Source organism: Corvus hawaiiensis, chromosome Z, assembly GCF_020740725.1.
Source record: "Corvus hawaiiensis isolate bCorHaw1 chromosome Z, bCorHaw1.pri.cur, whole genome shotgun sequence".
In the NCBI taxonomy this organism is placed as follows: domain Eukaryota; kingdom Metazoa; phylum Chordata; class Aves; order Passeriformes; family Corvidae; genus Corvus; species Corvus hawaiiensis.
The window spans coordinates 69,543,926-69,562,490 of record NC_063255.1 but is presented as its reverse complement, the minus strand read 5'-3'; the positions used below and the strand labels follow the sequence as shown (position 1 = coordinate 69,562,490).

At 41.1% G+C, this 18,565-nt stretch overlaps 1 protein-coding gene across 7 annotated transcripts in view; it reads right to left on the bottom strand.

Moving 5' to 3' along the window:
* Window positions 1–18,565, bottom strand: part of LOC125319701 (ras GTPase-activating-like protein IQGAP2) — a 125,591-nt gene that overhangs the window by 12,541 nt on the left and 94,485 nt on the right. For 6 of the 7 annotated variants that reach the window (XM_048291165.1, XM_048291168.1, XM_048291172.1 and 3 more), the window contains 13 exons: window positions 17,536–17,626; window positions 13,013–13,174; window positions 11,660–11,802; window positions 10,530–10,700; window positions 7,648–7,731; window positions 6,851–6,922; window positions 6,630–6,699; window positions 6,125–6,333; window positions 5,281–5,430; window positions 3,041–3,204; window positions 2,186–2,410; window positions 1,443–1,583; window positions 1,011–1,095 (listed from right to left, as the gene is read on the bottom strand). In XM_048291165.1, coding sequence (XP_048147122.1) covers window positions 1,011–1,095; window positions 1,443–1,583; window positions 2,186–2,410; window positions 3,041–3,204; window positions 5,281–5,430; window positions 6,125–6,333; window positions 6,630–6,699; window positions 6,851–6,922; window positions 7,648–7,731; window positions 10,530–10,700; window positions 11,660–11,802; window positions 13,013–13,174; window positions 17,536–17,626 — 1,767 coding nt within the window. The remainder of the gene's footprint in view (window positions 1–1,010; window positions 1,096–1,442; window positions 1,584–2,185; window positions 2,411–3,040; window positions 3,205–5,280; window positions 5,431–6,124; window positions 6,334–6,629; window positions 6,700–6,850; window positions 6,923–7,647; window positions 7,732–10,529; window positions 10,701–11,659; window positions 11,803–13,012; window positions 13,175–17,535; window positions 17,627–18,565) is intronic. The other variant, XM_048291167.1, reaches the window with a different exon arrangement.

Below are 18,565 nucleotides of genomic sequence, written 5' to 3'. Positions count from 1 at the left end.
CCAAAGTGCAGTTTCTATGACAATGGTACAGTAGCTTCTGAAGATGTCAACTTCGAAGAATTCCTGGTCTCAGAAACAGGCAGGACTTTGCTTTCTGCAATTTGCTTTAGCTTATGTGTATGCACATGCAGAACTTCCAAGTTACACATTTAAAGGCTTTCAGGCAGGTGCTCCATTTGCTATCTAAGTTTTTTCATGAGCAATTTTTTAATGTGTATTGCTGGAGTGATGGACAGTGAAGAATAATAGGAAAGTTCTGTTAAAATTAAAACCTTGTACTTTTAGAACCATGTAATTAAATACCAATAATAGGGTCTTTACTGAAGTGCAAAATAGTCCTAATCTAAGAGCATTGTCAGTCTCTCAGCTGTTTGGATGGCTTATGGAGCAATTCCCCTAAATCCTCTGAAGAGACACTATGGCTGTGGTAGGGTAACAATGGCCACTATGCCAGTACATACTTACCACTCACACCTTATTTTTCAGTCTGTACAAATGCCATTTCTATAACTTTTACAAGCATCTTAAGTGTAATGTAATCTAAGTGTAGTATAATCTACTCTAAATTTTCTTTTAGAGACCTTTCTCATTGCATTTAAATTACAGTATCTTAACATGTTAACAACTTCAGATAGGGGAGGGGGAAAAAAAAAAAGAGGACTACAGTGTTCTCAGTGAAAGAATTGGTGATGACAAGGACCTCAGTATCAACCCAAGCCACAGGATGATTCAGATAAACTCCAGCCTTCTAAGTATTTATTATTTCTAACTTATTATCCAAAACAGGATGAGCACTCTCTTCCATAAGAATTGCTGAGCACCCAGATTAACATACCTAGATTGTGGCAACAAAATTCCCTTCTCCCTCAGCCCCTTTGCAACTCAATAAGAAGTGCCAAATTCCTTCAATAAATGCTGCTTTCCCACATCCTTAGAATGTTTAGTGTTAATAAAAATCCATTTTGGCATTAAAAGAACAAGCTGCTGGCAGTTTGTGCTCAGAAGTCTACCTTTAGTAGTTCATCTTCTGTTGCATCTGGGAATTTCTCATGGAGTGAGCTCTTCAGAACTTTGGCTATGTATCTCATTCCATAACTACACGTAGAACAGATGAAAAGGGAAAATATTGGAAAATACTTAGATGAAACACAAAACAGTCATTCTAGTCAGCTTAAGCTATTGGCTTTTTGCCCACTCCCTTGAAACTCAAGAATGAGTTGATAATGGAAAACACAAAATGTTTCAAGTACAGGGAGAAGTTTGCCAGGCTGCTGAAGTGGGGCAGAGGCAGAGAAACCACTCCCTCTACTGGGGAAGTGATTCGAGAGGCACATATCGCAAGCCTTTGAAAGCATAGAAAGGATTTTAAAGAATCTCCATAACAGAGGTTCAAGTGAACTGCACATGAACTGCTGCTTGGAGAGTCCTAGCTCAGCACTTACGGCATCATATTGAGAGAGGAGAATATGGATGTGAGAACTTTGTCAGTTACTGCTCGCAAACTCTGAATAGATGATTCCAGTTTACTGACAACTTCTGTGTGTGTCAATGCTTGTTCCGTGGTCACATCATATGGGAGTTTGCTGCAAAGCAAAAAAATAGACATTAAACCAAGTGAAATACATTTGAGGATAAAATACTTTATTTTTTTCTTCATAAGGGCCATCAGTGAGCAAAAGTCCAACAAATACAACTGAATCTGGGTTTTGTTACTAAAAGTCTCAGATGCTTTGGCTTCCTTTTTTGGGGGTAAGTAGTTTGCTTAGTTGGGAGTGCACATGCTATCATGTACCTTCCCTTAATTACAAAAGGAGTATACAAATATAAGGAATGCATCTCCACATCCCCATCCCAGCATAGCTCCTCAAAAGCCTGGGACACTACTAACATGCTGGTAGTAAAAAACTTGAGAAAAAGACTAAGTTGTTCCATGGCATAGTCTATTACACTTACAAAGATTAAGTAATTGACTTTGGAAGGTCATGACAAGGAAAGTGATCCTTTCATTGTTCAGAACAAGTTAAAGCACCTGTTTTTCAAGCATCCCTCCCCAAAATCTCTCTGCTGGAGGAAGATTGAGAAGGGGTGCATGGACACAAGTACAATTTCTCAGAGGAAGAATAGGAAAGCAGAACTGAGGGATTCCCCATGTGTGTGGCACAGTAAGTCCAGCTTCCTCACTCACCTGGCCTCACCAGTCTGCATTTCTAGCTGGTTTACCCATGACTTGTAAACATCTACAGGACTAGTGTTGATTATGAGAGACTTGTCCTCCATGATTTCCTTCACCACCGGGGCCAGGAGCTGGCGCAGAGTGTTCTGCCCCCGAGCGCTTCGATTGAAGCTGACAACCATCTTAATGACAGTGGGGTTTCCAGTAACAATATCCTGAATCTGGTCTACTTTCGAGCTGTATCAGAAACAGAAGAGTTCTGATTTATATATGCAGTTATCCATATTTTCAAATCCCACACTTTTAAAATTACCCTATTTCTATGTTGAAACCTCTTTATATAGTCTATTTCTTAAGGCTTTTATATAAAACAAGGTGATATATAGAAACTACCACCTGAATTGTGCATGTCTTATAGTAATGTCCTGGAACATAGCATAGTCAGTGGCAGCTAATATATACCTGATTCAGACCCAAATACCTGTTCAGCCAGTATCTATTAAGGGCATAAAATAACATTTCATTATTTCAGGATAAACCACCAATCTTCACTTATAGAACATAAAATTACATAAAGAAGGATAATACTTCCTCCACCCTTACATACTCAAGCACAAACCAAGAAGCCCTAGCATCTTTTTACAAGCAATTTTTTCGTAGACAAATGTGTTCCACCATAGAAAGATAATTTTTTTCCTGAATTTGCAATCACTTGAGTTTAACACCCAGAAAACAAAGTTCTCTTGTAATACAATTATGTGTGTAATTTTATGGTAAAGATTAACCACCAGTTTCTTTTAGGCACAAAGCATTCGTTGAACTGTCTGAAACACAAACTAGCTAAATCCTTTCTGTGAGAGCACATACGTTATCTCCTCTTCTAGAGCAGTTTTGAAGAGTTTGAGAAGCAGGTATTCTTCCCGTTGATTGGAGGCATAATTGTATAGAGTGAAGATGACTGTATCCATAAACTTCGTTGATTTGTTTTGTGGCATCTGGAAAATCAGCTTTGCCAGGTATGTGGGATTAGTCTACAAAGCAAACAAATGACATGCATGCTGTTGTCCAGGACAAGCTCCCCCACTTGGAGGGCAGCTCTCTACATTTGTTCTTGCCTAAAGCACCTATGGTGACTTCCATATCTGTCACTTTTGCACGCAGGTTTTACTTTTCTCCAAATCCTAGTACATAAGGAACACGGAATACTGCACAATCTGTGAGAAGCACCATTAAGGATTTTATTTGCAGTCTCTGGATAGTACCTCTCTGCATCTGATGACAATGAGAATTTACCAAATGACAATGGCTATTGTCATAGGTTAGCAAGCATAGTCCCAGAAGGGACGTCCTTGCTAAGGGGTGCTTACAGTTTCCTCTGGGAACTGATAGAACCTATCAGCTGGCCAGTTTGAATATGGACAATTCTCTAAGCCACTTAAAGTTGTGATCACCTCTGTGATCCACATTTAAGAATAAGCAAACTCCCCCCCCAAGCTCTCTCTTGTTTCCGGCACTGGCACAGGTGGCTGCGGGCCCTGAGTGGGGGCCAGCGGGCCCGGCCAGGCCCTGCTTGGGCCAGGCTGGGCCGGGCCACGGCCATCCTGAAGCCATGGACCTGTTCCAGCCATGGAACCCCCCCCCACTGCCTTGCCGTGGGCAGCCGGAGCGGCTTGGCTCTCCCCCCCTCTCCACTTCGATAAGTTCAACATTCCAGCTGCAAAGCTGCAAGGCCGAGGTGAGATTAACCCTTTTATTGCTGTGAAGAGCTGAAAACCTGAGGGAAGAGAGAGAGGAGATGCTTAAAGCTGAAATTCTGTTGTGAAGCTATGATATATCAGAGTATCCTGTTGTAATTTCATGAAGATATGGGGGGTGGAGTGTTCAACTCATAAGCAAAAGCACCTGCGCTGAGATAGGCAGATGCTGACGCAGCTGTAATTTCATGAGAAGTTTGGACAGGGAGAGATAAACCAGATGAGGACTTTTACTCCAAACAGGAAAGGAGAAAACCTCAGTCCCTAGAGATGCTCCCAGAGATAGTCCTAATGATGAAGATGATGAAGACCCTTTGCTCCCAGGGAAGGAGAAGGGCCTCTGTTTTTGTTTCTGAACGGCTCAACCTTAAAATTGTACCCCAAAAAACTTCAAGAGTGGACCCTCGAAAGCAGTTGCAGGAAAAGCTGCAAGTCGGGGGAAAGGACTCACACGCAGGCAGAGACACTCCTCTTCCTAAATGGACTGAACAATATTTGGAAGCAGGCGGCTGTCTCGTTGTGATAATGTTTTCATAGCATGAGCAAGAAGAGACTTCTCTTTCTAAATGGACTGAACAAGGTTATTATGGAAGTGGTAAACAGACTGAACATCTTAAGGGTTGTCTTTGAACATTGTCAGTGGGAGAAGGGAGGAAGGTGGGGGGAGGAGGAGAGTTCTGAAGGTGGTATAATTTTTTTTTTCTTCTTTATATTCTTTCAAGTTTGGTGCCTGTTTTGCATTTCTCCTAATTCTTATCTCACAGCAGATAAACAGTAATGAGTATTTTGGACCAAACCACTACACTAAATTGGTGTTTCTGCCCGGTTACAAACCGAACCCGCGACAGCTATCTACCAAGAAAACTTTGCATACTACATGTCTGCTTTGGAGAGCGGCTGCCCTGGGAGGATCTAAAATTCTTCTAGAAAAATGTCAGTGAGGTGAGATAAAAATAGCGTAAGAACAGATACAGTATATTCTGTGAACTGCATTGCAGACCACTTCCCTTCCACCATGTATAATGCATGGTATTAGTAACTGACAGTAATTTACATGGACTAAAAGATATATGGACATAAACATTTCTCTTCCGCTTCAGTACAGACTGAAGTATACTCAAGCAAAAGCCAGTCATATTTGCTGCACACTTTAAAAACAACAAGGATTTTCTCAGTTACAGGAAAGATTAGAAATTAACCATAGTGCCTGTTGCAGTCTGCATGTTATTTAGAAATATTTTCATATACTCATTTTCATATACTACAATCATTAAAACAAAATAAGCAGTACAGTATATTTTTAGTTTTTCTTTAAAAATTTGCTGCCATGTTAATTTTTGCATTAAAAATTACCTGTAGGAGGTAGAATAAGTGTTGATAAGCCTCCAATTTTTTTCTTCTCTCTTTACTCAAACCTTTGATGCCCTGTTTGTCAACCATTACCATCTCCTTCAGTTGACTTTTGCTCTTTTTGTTAAGTTTCTTACTGTGCAGTACCACATCCTGCAGAAAAGCAATCAAAAATCTGGATTATATATTCATAAAACAGGAAAAATTAACATTTTCCCAATCATGTTAAATACAGTATTACTCCAAGGGCCTTAATTAGCAACTTTGTAAATTTTGCTGCTCTATTCACTACCCAGTTTTTTAACATTTTTATCTTTCACCAGTATGGTTTGCCAACAGTGACTATATGGAACCTGATCTCCTACACAGACTCATTCATTATTAATTAACATTGAACAACCTGTTCCATATGATCAGAAGTCTACTCTAATTTAATACAGAAAAGATGTGAAAGATTTTAAATCTGCCAAGTAGTTACTATTGTCCACAACAATAGTGTCCAGCACAAGAAAACACAGTGATGTACAACTCAGGACAACAGAACAACAGCTAGCACAAGGTAGAAACATGCAAAGATACTGCTTAATTTACCAGGAGTACTTTGACTAACTGAGGGTGACTGAGCACTAGCACAGGTTGCTCAGGTTGTGCAGTCTCCACTGTTGGAGAGAATCAGCCATCTGGACACGGTCCTGGGCAACCTGTTCTGGGTTGTGCAGGGGGTTTGGACCAGATGATCTCCAAGATCCCTTCCAGCCTCAGCTGTGATTGTGTAACCCTCAGTTCCTTCAACATGGGCAAGTGCTCAGTGCATGCTACCAAGGGGGCCTGAACAGAGCCTGCTGACCTGAAGAGTGATTCTGTTTTTCACCAGCAATCCAATCTTTATATCCATTAAGTTCAAATCCTTCTCCAGCTGTTGATTGGATCGAATTTTTGTAACCACTTCTTCCCTTAACCTTGTTACTTCCAGTTCTTCTTGAAAGTCTAAGTCACTTTGGTCCAAGAGGTAGGCAAATTTGCGCAGAACAGTCAAGGGTGGATTTTCAGCACCAACTACAATTGAAGAAAACAGGCCTGTTAGTTGACGTAATACCGAAAGCCCTCAGGAAACTGATCACTAAGCAGAAAATTTGAAGTTTATGCCAGTTACCAATATTTTTGTCATGCTTTAAAAGTACAGCTATGCAAAATGGTTTCATCTACAGAACAGCTGTTTTACAAACACTTGCACCCTCTTTTGAAGTTAAGTAAGAGACTGAGAATTCCCATGTGAAACTTATAAAATAAAACGACTAAACACAGTAACATACTTGTCCCCAAACATACAACATGCAACTGTTACTACTTACTTAGTGTTCTGTAGTCCTCCCTGGCCTTGTTTGCTCTAAGAAATGCTTGTATCTTCACAATTTGGTCATTCTGAAAGGTTAGGCAAAAGAATCTAGTTATGACACACTTCTGCTCAGAGACATACTGCAAAACTTGCACCCTCTTTTCTGTTTCCCAAAACTGCTCCTGCATACTACCCTACTTCAATGCTTCGTGTTCAAAATGGAGAAAAATTACTTACATGATCCTTGAAGTATTGCAGACGTTTCCTGTAAGCTCTCCTCGCTAGCCACATTTTGACCCATGACTGAATCTGAAAATTAAATAAAATTTTTAAAAAACTTAAGGGACACTGCACAAATTTTTGTGTGTGTCTTTTACATTTACTTTTGAATGTCTACTTCTGCAGGCATGCTGTTCTCGTGTGCTCAGGGCCATAGATGATTGTACTACCAGGCTCCTACTGGACAGTGACCAGATAAATGAGTTCACACTAAATCACTTAATCAAGCTGAGTTCAAGTTTCTACCATCTGTGTGTAGCATTATCTTTGGAAATAATTTCAACCTTCAGGTCTCAGGACTCAATTCTAAACCAGTCTCCCTCAAAAACAGGAGATTCTGTCACAATATTCCATCCATGATCTACAATCTAATAGTGACATAACAGTCCCATTAGCATCTCAGAACAGTGAGCGCTTTTCAGAGAGAGATTTGACAGTTTTTAAGGAAGTAATACACTGTCATCCCAAATGTGTTCTAGTTTAGTATTGAAAAGGGGAATGTAAGGAAATCTCTATCAAGAGCCCCTCAAATTCTGCAAAGCCTGTTCCAAGTCAAACACGGCTTTCAAGAAGCAATTTGCTTAAGCTATCAATTAAACAACGGCTTTCAAGAAGCAATTTGCTTAAGCTATCAATTAAACAACTTCCAATGCCACACAGATTTCTGGAAACCCTCCAACTTGTGCTCCTAGTCTCTGATTCCCAGGTGGTGATAGACTATGTCAAGGGATTAAATATACTTGGGGGGTTCTTACCTTAACAATAGCAGCAACATTACCTCGAAGCACCTTTAATCTGTCAACATAGCTTTTCCTTTGTTTGAATCCTTTCCAGAAAGCCTATTTTAGAGAAGGCAGGAAACCATTATCCCTAATAAGAAACTAATATTTATTAAATCTATGTAACACACTAAAATAATTGTTTATCTTGTTGAAAAAAACTGCCATTGTGATAAAGAGATAACTAAGCTTGCCTCTGTATTTTTAAGGTGTCCTAATACATTTCATGTTAATTTTGACCAATCTCAGCACACTTTTTTGTCCAATGCTATTTCCTTCACTCTCCTGAAGTCATCATTACTCTTATCAGCAATCCACCCACACACTTGGCATCCCAGTCACTGGCTTCATCCCACATAAGTGACTTCCAGCTCTTGCCCATTACTCGGCCTCACCTCCCATCCCTGGAACAGTGATGGAGTGCCTCAATCTGGAAACCATCTCTATCCACATGGATAACATGACGATGATCAGGAATAATCAGTATGGGTTCACTACAGTAGTGTTTGACCAACCTGATTACCTTCTACAATGAAACAACTGCTTGGATGGATGAGGGGAAAGCAGTGGATATTGTCTACTTGACTTCAGCAAGGATTTCAACACTGTCTCTCACAACATCCTCATGGACAAACTCAGGGATGTGGGCTGGATGAGTGGACAGTGAGGTGGGTCGAGAAATGGCTGAACAACAAATCCCAGAAGGTCAAATTCAGTGGCACAGGGTCTGGTTGCAGGCCTATCCCTAGTGGTGTCTCCCAAGGTTCAATGCTTAACCGTTCAACTTGTTCATCCATGACTTGGATGAAGGGACAGGTGCCTCCTCAGCAAGTTCACCAAGGACACAGAGTTGGTAGGAATGGCCAACACCCCGGTGTGCTCTGCAGCCCTTCAGAAGGGCCATGACAGGATGGAGAGATGGGCAGAGAAGAACCATCTGAAATTCAGCAAAGGCTGCATGCACCACAGGTCCTGCACCTGGGGAGGAACAAGCCCAGGCACCAGCACAGGCTGGGGCTGACCTGCTGGGGGGCAGCTCTGCAGAGAAGGACCTGCGGGTCCTGGTGGACACAAGCTGTCCATGAGCCAGCAGAGTGTCCTGGTGGCCAAGGACGCCAATGGTATCTTGGGGGGCATTAGGAAGGGCATTGCCAGCAGGTCATGGAAGGTGATCCTGTCCCTCTACTCAGTCCTGGTGAAGCCTAACTTGGAATGCTGTGTCCGATTTTGGGCTCCTCAGGACAAGAGAGACATGGAACTCCTGGAATGGGTCCAGTAGAGGCTACAAAGATGATGAAGGGACTGGAACACCTATCTTAGGAGGAAAGGCTGAGGGAGCTGGACTTACTCAGCCTTAAGAAGACAAGACTGAGAGGGAACCTCATCAATATCTATCAGTACCTGAAGGGAGAGTATCAAGAGGATGGACCAGGCTCTTCTCAGTGGTGCTGAGCAATAGGACAAGATGCAATGGGCAGAAACTGATGCACATGAAATTCCACCTGAATATGGGAGAAGAACTTCTTTATGGGCGGGTGACCAAGCACTGGAACAGATTGACCAGAGAGGTTGTGGAGCCTTTGGGGATATTCCAGAACCATCTGGATGCAATCCTGTGCCATGTGCTGTGGGATGACCCTGCTTGAAAAATGAGGTTGGACCAGATGACCTGCTGTGGTCCCTACCAGCCCTACACATTCTGTCACACTGTTCCATCCAAAAGTTATCCCTTACCTAGCTGGACCCACATTGTTCTTGCCCTGGCCTCTTTTCAAAGTTTCTAATCTTCCAGAGCCACTCAGGATCATCTTGTACCACAGATGATAACCTCCCAATTCCCTCTGTTTGCTAGCTCAGAAACAAACACTTGTCAAGGAAGCCAGCAACAGGCATAACAGACACTTTTACTGCTGCTTTTGCCTGTCATCTCTATCCAGACCGTGACACCAGCCTTGTCCTCTACTTGTTGTCTTTCCACAAGTAATTTCTACTTTAATGCCAATAGAAAGAAAACAGAAGAACTTTATTTACCTACATTTCTCCATATTTTGAACCTATTCACACAGACTTTGAATTTCTCAAAGTACAATTCTTTACTGGGCTCAGGCACGATGCTGGAAAATGAAAAGTCAATCCCAATAACTACTAGTGGTAAAGCTATATGTCATAATGAATCATTAGATATAGGTACGGCAGATTAAAAAAATCACATGTATTTTTTTCTTTTTTTTTTTCTTTTGTGAGTGGGTAGTGGAATAAATTGCTCCTATAAGGAGCTGGCTATTTCACCACTTAAAACCAGTATGCATGCCTCTGTCAGTGTTTGCACACTCAGCAGAACGTTTCCTTTGTACACCTTTTGGAGTACAGTGAACTGGAAATATCCAAGAAATACTGCCAGAGAACCCCAGGGCAGCTGCCGCTCCCTGTCCAGCTATAACTTCATGGAACAGAAACAAACCACTTCCAACTAGGGATAGTCTAGAAAGGAATGTGTTTTGTAAGTCATACTTTGCCAAGGAATTTTTGCTTCGATGCTTAACAAATATCTTCTGGTCTTGTACTGTGCATAGCTACGCACACCACAAAAAATCTGAGCACGTCAGAACAAAGCCAGGGCTGTGTACGAGCTTTTCCCAATTAACTTACACTAGAGGTGGATACGAGCCATTCTTTTAAAATTGGATATTTGCTATATGAAAGCACATATTTGCAGATGTAGAATTTTAAACTGCTGCTAAGGAAAACAGGGAGGCAGACCTGTTTGAGAATTTTATCAGTGGTAGTAATCAGTCACGTCACCCATTACATGCAAAAAGCTGCCCAAGCCACATTACCTTCTTGTTCTAGAACAATACCTGTATTTTGATGGCAGATGGTTCCTGGTTTTGAAGATAGGCTTTTCTCTCCTGATAGTTTTTTCTGACTAAGAATCCCCTTGCTCGGGCTTGCAGCCCAACAATCAGATTTTCATTAGCAAGCCACAGCTGCTCTCGATTGTAATCTGCTGTAACTTGCCCAACAATGTTCTGTTAAGAGATCATAGAAAAAGGTCATTTAAAGGACAAAACCATCCTGAAATTTGGACTGTGTTCTCTCCATCTCTGCACTTTATGTTCACCCTACCGAAATCCCTCTGATTTGCCCCTAGATTTTAATCAGTAAGAAGAAAGAGCTACTTTGTTACTGCTTAACCATATAGGAAGGGTAACTGAGCTACTTTCAAGCTTCAGTTATTCAAGTGGATATGCTGTTTTAAGAGTATTCCTTTATACATTAGCAGGGTTCTGCTTTCCTAACACCTACAAGTGTCTTGTACAACTCAGACATCTAGAAATACTAACTGAATCAGTGAGTTCTCTGCTGAGAAGCACACTCGAGTACTGCTGCCTTAAGTATTTCAAAGCGACTTACACTGACTTTTGTGTAGAGGAGTAAGCCTGTAACTTCGATGAGCTGCCTCAGAATAATAGAAGAACAAATTACTCAGAGGCTTGTGTGATCTACTTTGTTCTATTTCACACTAGTGCAAAACCTCTACAGTAAGGGAGCTCAAATAGCACATCCATCCTCTTGAAGCTGGAGATACAAGAATGCTGTCAGAGGATTAGATTTAAACAGAAAATGGTGGTTCCATCTGCTCTTAAATACGTAATAAAATTATTTGTTATACATCAGTGTAAAGTCCTATAAAATATAAAAGGATATGGAAGAAATCAGACTTTCCTCCAATGGTGTCTGTTGATAGTCATTAAAAGAAATGCTGTAACTTCCAGTAAGGAAATCCCTAAATCATTGCCAGACACTAGACAGGAGGCTATGCTATCACTGTCTGCTTAGACTTAAGTTGCTGCCCATGTCAGAAGCAGATAACTGATAAAGTGACCTTCAGTGTCACCCACCACAGCCTCTTGATATTGCTGTGTCTCATGTGCTCTCAAACGTTTATGTTGCTTTTGCAATAAAAGCAAATGTTTTAGCCACCTACCTGGATTTCTTCACCAGTTAACCACGACATTTTTGGTAGAACTCCTTCGGGCGCAACACAGGTACCTTCCTCAGTTTCCACATTGTAATAGTAATCGTACATGGCTTTCATTACAATTTTAATCCATGGACTTTCGCTAGACCCTAAAAGTAGTTCATACCATTAGTACACATTTTTGTCCTGTTTCACTGATACATTACAGCTCTCTCTATTCATTTCCCCTCCCTGTACTTGCTGTGAAGCCATTTGACATGCAAAATCTCTGCATCTTGGGCCTTTTTGTAGTAAGGATTTTCAAAATACCCTGCTGGGTGGATGAGGGTCATTCCTCTAGAACAAAATGGCTATAAGGTTAGTGAAACAGCTACGAGGTTGGTACAGATCCACTGCTAGCCTCTGCAAACCCTAATGTGCCAAGTTAGTGCTCCTGAAACAGTGCATGCTCTGTCTTACATCATCACTCATAAGTGAAACAGACTGTGTTTATAAAAAATATTTTTCTTGTCTTCTGCCCAAATGCTGGACTTACTAACTCGTACCTCACACAGGACATTTCCTATATCCACATCATTTTCTTGTTAATTGCTTTGGTAAACCAGTCTGCATCCTGACAGGCAGGAAAAACCTCATTTCCTCATGGACAAAAGGCCCCAAGATAAAGCTAGCAAGGCCCTCAAAATACTCATGTTGCAAAGTGAAACATGCCCATCTACTGTAAGAACAGGTACTACCTTGACAGTAATATTTTTTTAACCGTTAGCTGTCCCTTAACCATTAACCTTGACTGCTGTTAGCTGTGACCAGCTTTTGCAGCTCTAACATGACAAAACACCCCATCATCTTGCTAAGAGCAGATTCTAGCCCCAGCTTTTGCTGGTAACTATTGCTCTGGCAATGCACAGGGACCATAACTGGGCTGTGAACACTGTCAGATACTGGCTTGATCTTTGACAGTAATCTGTAAGACTGATGTGTGCATCTCTGAATCTGCTAATAAGAAAAAAATTATCGGAGAGTAATACGGTTTTCTGAGAGAATGGACCAGTCTATTGACAGTCACAGAGAAGCTGCCCTAAATTCACCCAGAGGCAGGTGTGACATTCTAGAAAGTTTCAGCTAGACTCTGGAAATCACTAGACTTGTTTCTCAGCATGTACTGTGATCTGCATTATGTGCACAACAGTTCAATGTCATATAAAAAGCACCTGGAAAAATATAACATTTCTCAAAAGATTTTAAACCAGCAGCTATCTCCCTCAATTTACAGTGATTTTAGGTAAGCTTCTTGTTCTAGCTTTCTGGTTGCCTCAGTGATACAGACATGTGGAACTGTCCTGTTCAGGCAGGTTTTACCTTCCGTAGTTTTCATGTTTTTGGCTTCTGAGAGGTTCCTGAAGTAGGCTTCAGCACATTCAGGAATGACTCGTAATCCAAACTTTGACTGCAGTATCATCAGGATTGGCTGTGAATCACCCTTCTCCAAGCTCTTGTTAAGCATTGATATTCCAACAGCCACTAGGGTAAAATAATAACATAGAAAATTAAGTGTCTTACACTCTAGGTACCCATAACTCCAGCCTCCAGAAACTTTGAAAATATACTTCTAACACTGGCAAACACAGACAGCATGTCATACGCAGCCATTCAGTGCTTTGCCCATTTTCAGCTTCCTTCATGCTTGTAAGGACAAGTATTTTGGAGAACAGCAAGCATGTTAGGTAGAAAGTGTGTGCTCCACCCAGGCTGGGATGCAGCCACAGCACAACCGAGAGCAGTCTGAGGGCATAGCTGCTCCCCGTCAAGTGACACACCAGGTCAGGGCAGGCACTGAGGATGGCAAGTACCCCCACACTCAGCCTGCCCTAACAGGCCATCATCTGCTGATCACTTGGGAGCCTTCTAGAGGTACATGAAGTAATTTGGTTACAAGCTGTGAACATTAGTATTCACTTTTACTGTACAAAATGGGAATGAAAACTGATTGCCCTGAGTAAATTCTTGCAGCAACCTAGTCAGCATCCTGAAGCAACCCTTGAACTCACCCTCCTCAGGAACTTGTTTAAAGCAAATTCATGCCCTTAAATTTGCCAGAGAGGCAGCTTTTGTTTCCAGGGCACATAAAAGCATCCCGAGGGGTGATGCTGTGAAGCATGCGCAAACTTTGATGTTATCTGGTGTTACCCATACTCTAATTCAGGACTTCCTCACACAGATCCCACCATCACCAAAGGAACAGATTCCACCACACCTGGCAGCACACAAGTGGAAGCACACACCATTTCAAGAGTACCTTACTCACTACATGTTTAGGCTGCTTTAGAAATGGCTGCTCTGGTCTTTAAAGGAGTTCTTTTACATCTAAATTCAAGATCACGCATAGAGGAACAAGTGAATAGAGTTAGAACATCCACATTATACCCTGGCTTGAGGGAATCTGGCTACTTTTGCACCCCAGAGCTGCACTTCATGCTGCAGCACCAAACACTTTCCCCAATCTTGTGTCTATCCACATCAGTATAAAGGAGGTCTCTGCACACACAGAGCTGACCCAAAATGCATCCAATATCAGAAGCCCATGTACAGAAGTGACTCCATGAGACTGAGCAAGCAGAAAGGGATTTCATTACTAGAAACAGTTTTTCTTTGTTGTTAGTTCGACTAAAGTGGAATGGATAGCTTTGGCTAGGCAGTTACAGATCAACCAAAAATACATTGTCAGCCAACTGAGTAACAAAGCAGATGCACAATACCACACCACCACCATCTGGATTTCTATCAGACAGCATCCTGCTAGTTTTCTGTGCTTTGAAACAGACCTCTGCCCAGCACATGTGTACTGGAGATGTCTTTCCACCATTGCTGTGGCACTGTGATATCCAGGCACCTGGCCTCAGCAGCAAGGAAGCACGAAAAAGTGGGAAGCCACACATTACAGCTGGCTGCTGCTGGCCCCAGACTCTTACACAGTCCCAATGTGCCTCATCAACTCTGTTCAGCAGTATTTGAATGCTTTCCTTCCTCCGTTTCATCATATAGTTAAGGGTGCTGGAAGATGTTTTTACAAAGACAAAACACAATTTAAGCTAAGATTTGTTTATGTAGGTCCACTGTCATCTGGCTTTTCCTCATCTTTAGATTAATTATGCCTGTATTTTTGAAGGAAAATATAAGAAAAATGTTTATCAGGGAAAAAACTCAACTCAGCAGAAATTATTCCTTTCATTTTAAGTGCTAGCAGTTAATACTGTGGCTGTTGCTCTAGAGAAAGGCCATATGGACCCTGGAAAATCATAAGATAACTGGGGATTAGCCATCCCCGACTGCCAGAAAATTGTCAGCTCCAGTCTGCTTCTCTAGCAGTTGGGATGCCAGTACCAGATCAACACTGTGAAGGGCTCTTTTCCACACCCATCCTCCCTTTAAACAGCTGTGATATACAAAGCTGCAGTTGTCTGGTGTGATAAGCCTGAACTCTCAACAAGGCTAAAGATCAGCTTTTTCCTATAACTCGGACTCTCTCAGGACAGACAGACTTCCTGCTTTGACAGACTCTTCCTGTGCAAGACCAAAGTCAGTGTTCAAATCTGTTCTTGAAGGCTATACAGCTGATACTCGGCCAATTTTTTTTTGTTCTCCACTTAGATAAGAAGTACAATGGTTGAACTCATTCAAGTGAAGCAAGGTGATACAAAACACACAGCAAGCACCACAATGTGTTAGGAAGTGCACTGAACACTTCTTCCTCAATAAAGGTACAAGATATAGAGTCCTTTACTGACAGGGAAAACTATAAAAGCCTTTCAAAATTTTAATACTGCACCATTTAGTATTTATATAAGGCATAAAAGTTAGTTTGGAAGTGATCAAGACTGTTTCAGTACTGCTGCCAGTATCTTCTCTTATTTTACTGCTTATTTTATTGCCATTACTGCAGCAATCTCAAAGCCACTTTTTTAACTGAAAAATACATCTTTGACTACCTTGCAAAAGTTTTGGAGTTGTTTGCCTTTCAAAAATAGTGCCTCTGTGATAGATGAAATAGAAGTTCCTTTCCAAGTTGCGATCAAGCTGAACTTTAAGTTTAGACTACGCGAACACAACATGCAAACTTCCTGAGACAGGATGTGTTGGTTATAGGAAGTATCAGGTTCTGTGCCATGGGGAAATGTTAAATCTCAGGTTTTAGCTGCAAAACCTTAGAGCTCTTTAAGAATGTGCTGTGCTGACAATGCTTCCTTTCAACCCAGAGGGCAGAGTACAGGAGATTAGTATTGTTTTCCTAAAAGAGACATGTTAAAACAGTTCCACTGAGCATCCTTGATTGTGAAAAGCTGTGCATTTATTACCAACACAGATTATACTAGAAGATTTTACTACAACTAGCATAGTGGATAGAGCAGTGGTTTACCAATAGCAACATCGTATGGTATTGCTATATGGATGATGCTGTTCTAATTTCTGCAGGCTGCTTATGATACATATTCTTAATGCTTTTACACCAGTGAACACAAATGAGGGTGTTTTCAAGTTGCTCTTTAAGTTTAACTCAAATCTGTTTACAAGCTGCACATTTCCTTCCCTTCTCTGTGCTCAGATGCTTCCTCATCGCTCTGGGTCGCATGCATGGGAAGCAGGTTTTTCCACAAAAGAAGGTATCAGCACTCCTCAGCACAAGAGCTTGGTTAAGACAGTGTGTATGTGTATCTGACCCTATCTCAGAAAACCCAAACCAAATGCTTTCTCTGGATGTGTGACCTACAAAAATACTTCAGCTATCTTCAGTGTATCTGCCTTCTTACGTGAAGACTGTATTAATTGTGTAGATCAATTCTAAAGTAATAGTAACACAAAATGCAATGATCCTGTGGCAGGGATAGCTATTCGTAATGGGCAGCTCTTCCACCCACAGCTTCCCAAGCACTAACTCCTGACGTGCCTGTGGGCTCACAGCAGTCATGTTGCACCAGGGATGGCTGAGCACAGCACTGCAGGAATGCACTGACTCCAGCACTTGCATTCACTAGCTCCAAAGGTGCAAGAGAAGGTAACACTGACTCACCCAAAGCCAAATGGAGCAGAAGGCTGACCAATACCCAGTGCCTTGTCTGGGCTCTGCTGGCCCTGGAACAGGCAGGCACACCACTGTGCTCTACAATGTGCCCCACACACCCATCTGTGCTTGCTTCTACATTACTTGCCAAAGATTATTACGTGTTATGAATATTTTTTCTAAAATTATTATATTCAGCCCAAGCCTTGACAAAAGGTGTTGAGTGCATTCAGTACACAACACTCTGACAGATTAAGCCTCAGCATTTTTCCTACAGATTTCCTCTTCCTTACAGACTGGAAGAACAGATATGTTTCAGAAGGACCTAGCCTTCTTTTTACACTGCTTTAAAAGTAAATATGTTTCTGATTTTTGTTTGTTAGCACTTCATAAAAGACAATATAAAGAAATATGAATAAGCAAAATTGTAAACCTAAAAATTTGCTCTTACAACACGCATAAAGATTTTAGTCTTATATATATAGCAAAACAAGCTCCTGAACAGCATATCCCTTCTCATTCATATATTTTGGGAGCCACATGAAGATACACTGACATTAGAAAGATTGGTCATGATGTTAACCTGTATAACCAAATCCACTGAATTATTAGCCATGCCTTAAAGATTACCACTTTAGATAGAACTAACACCACTCCTATAGTTTTAAGTCATCTCAATTTTAGTATGACAAAGAACATGCATTTCATTTCTTCTCATGTATTTGAAGGGCTTCCACCTTCCCTGAAGTGGAAAAAATAAATCACCCATTCTAGTTTCCCACAACCAAGAAAAACAAGAGCATTGCAGATGCAGGTTAATGCTTACAGATTTCTGCTTCTTTTATGTTGTTATTGCTGTCATCGATTCCTCTTTGTATTTCGTCCAGCCAGAGAAGCGCTGATTCATCTTGAGATTCCTGGAAAAAGGACAGTAAAAAGCCTTGAAAAAACGGAATAACAAGAGTTGTCTCAATATACCGATACAGCTCCAATATACAATCTCTGCTTTGCAAAGCCATTGAACACTAAAAATAATTTGACTGTTTAAAATCGGGATGAAACACACTCATATATTATTTGATAACTTGGAAAAGATCCCGTTCAGATACAAAGCTCTGAAAGTTTTGATGTGTAAAAGAACAGGAGAATTTGCTGACACTGCTGGCATAGAATTCATCCTACTAAAGATCAGTAAAAATTGAAACATTTTTATTTCCACGATATGTCAGCAAAATAGTCTGAGTCACAAAATCCTACATTATCAGGCAGCACTGTGATAGTAGGAGAGAGTAGCAGAAGACTGCAGGAAGTTGGCTTTCTTTCAGAACCCTTATTTGGAAAGGATCCCTGTATATATCTAAGTACACTCTACATTAGAAAATAACAGTGAAAACTGACATAACAACACAGCTCAGGTTTAGTAATGATGACTTAGCTTGTGCAAACATTTCTGTAATTAAGCAGCAGAGTAGGGACTGCTCTTCTTACAGGCTAAAAGTGCATGACATTAAACCCCAGTTAAAATAGAAGGTGCAGTAAAGTGGGCTCAACATCCCTGCTAACCGACCCTAATGCCCAGGCTCACTGGTGATACCAGCACTTCAGCAGATAAAACAGGGTTAAAGTAATATTTAAAATCTAATCCAGTAGGTGGGGGGGAAATTCATGCTAAAGAGGAAATAGGAGTGCCAGGCCTGTAACAGACTAATGATGAGAGAAGCTGTAATGTATTGATTGACAGAGTTCTAGGATAATATAGACACAAATATTTCAGGAAAAAAAAACTAGCTAGAAACACATTCAAGCTAAAAGAGTGAGGACAAATAAGCAACTTTGCAATGAGTATCCCTGGTTAA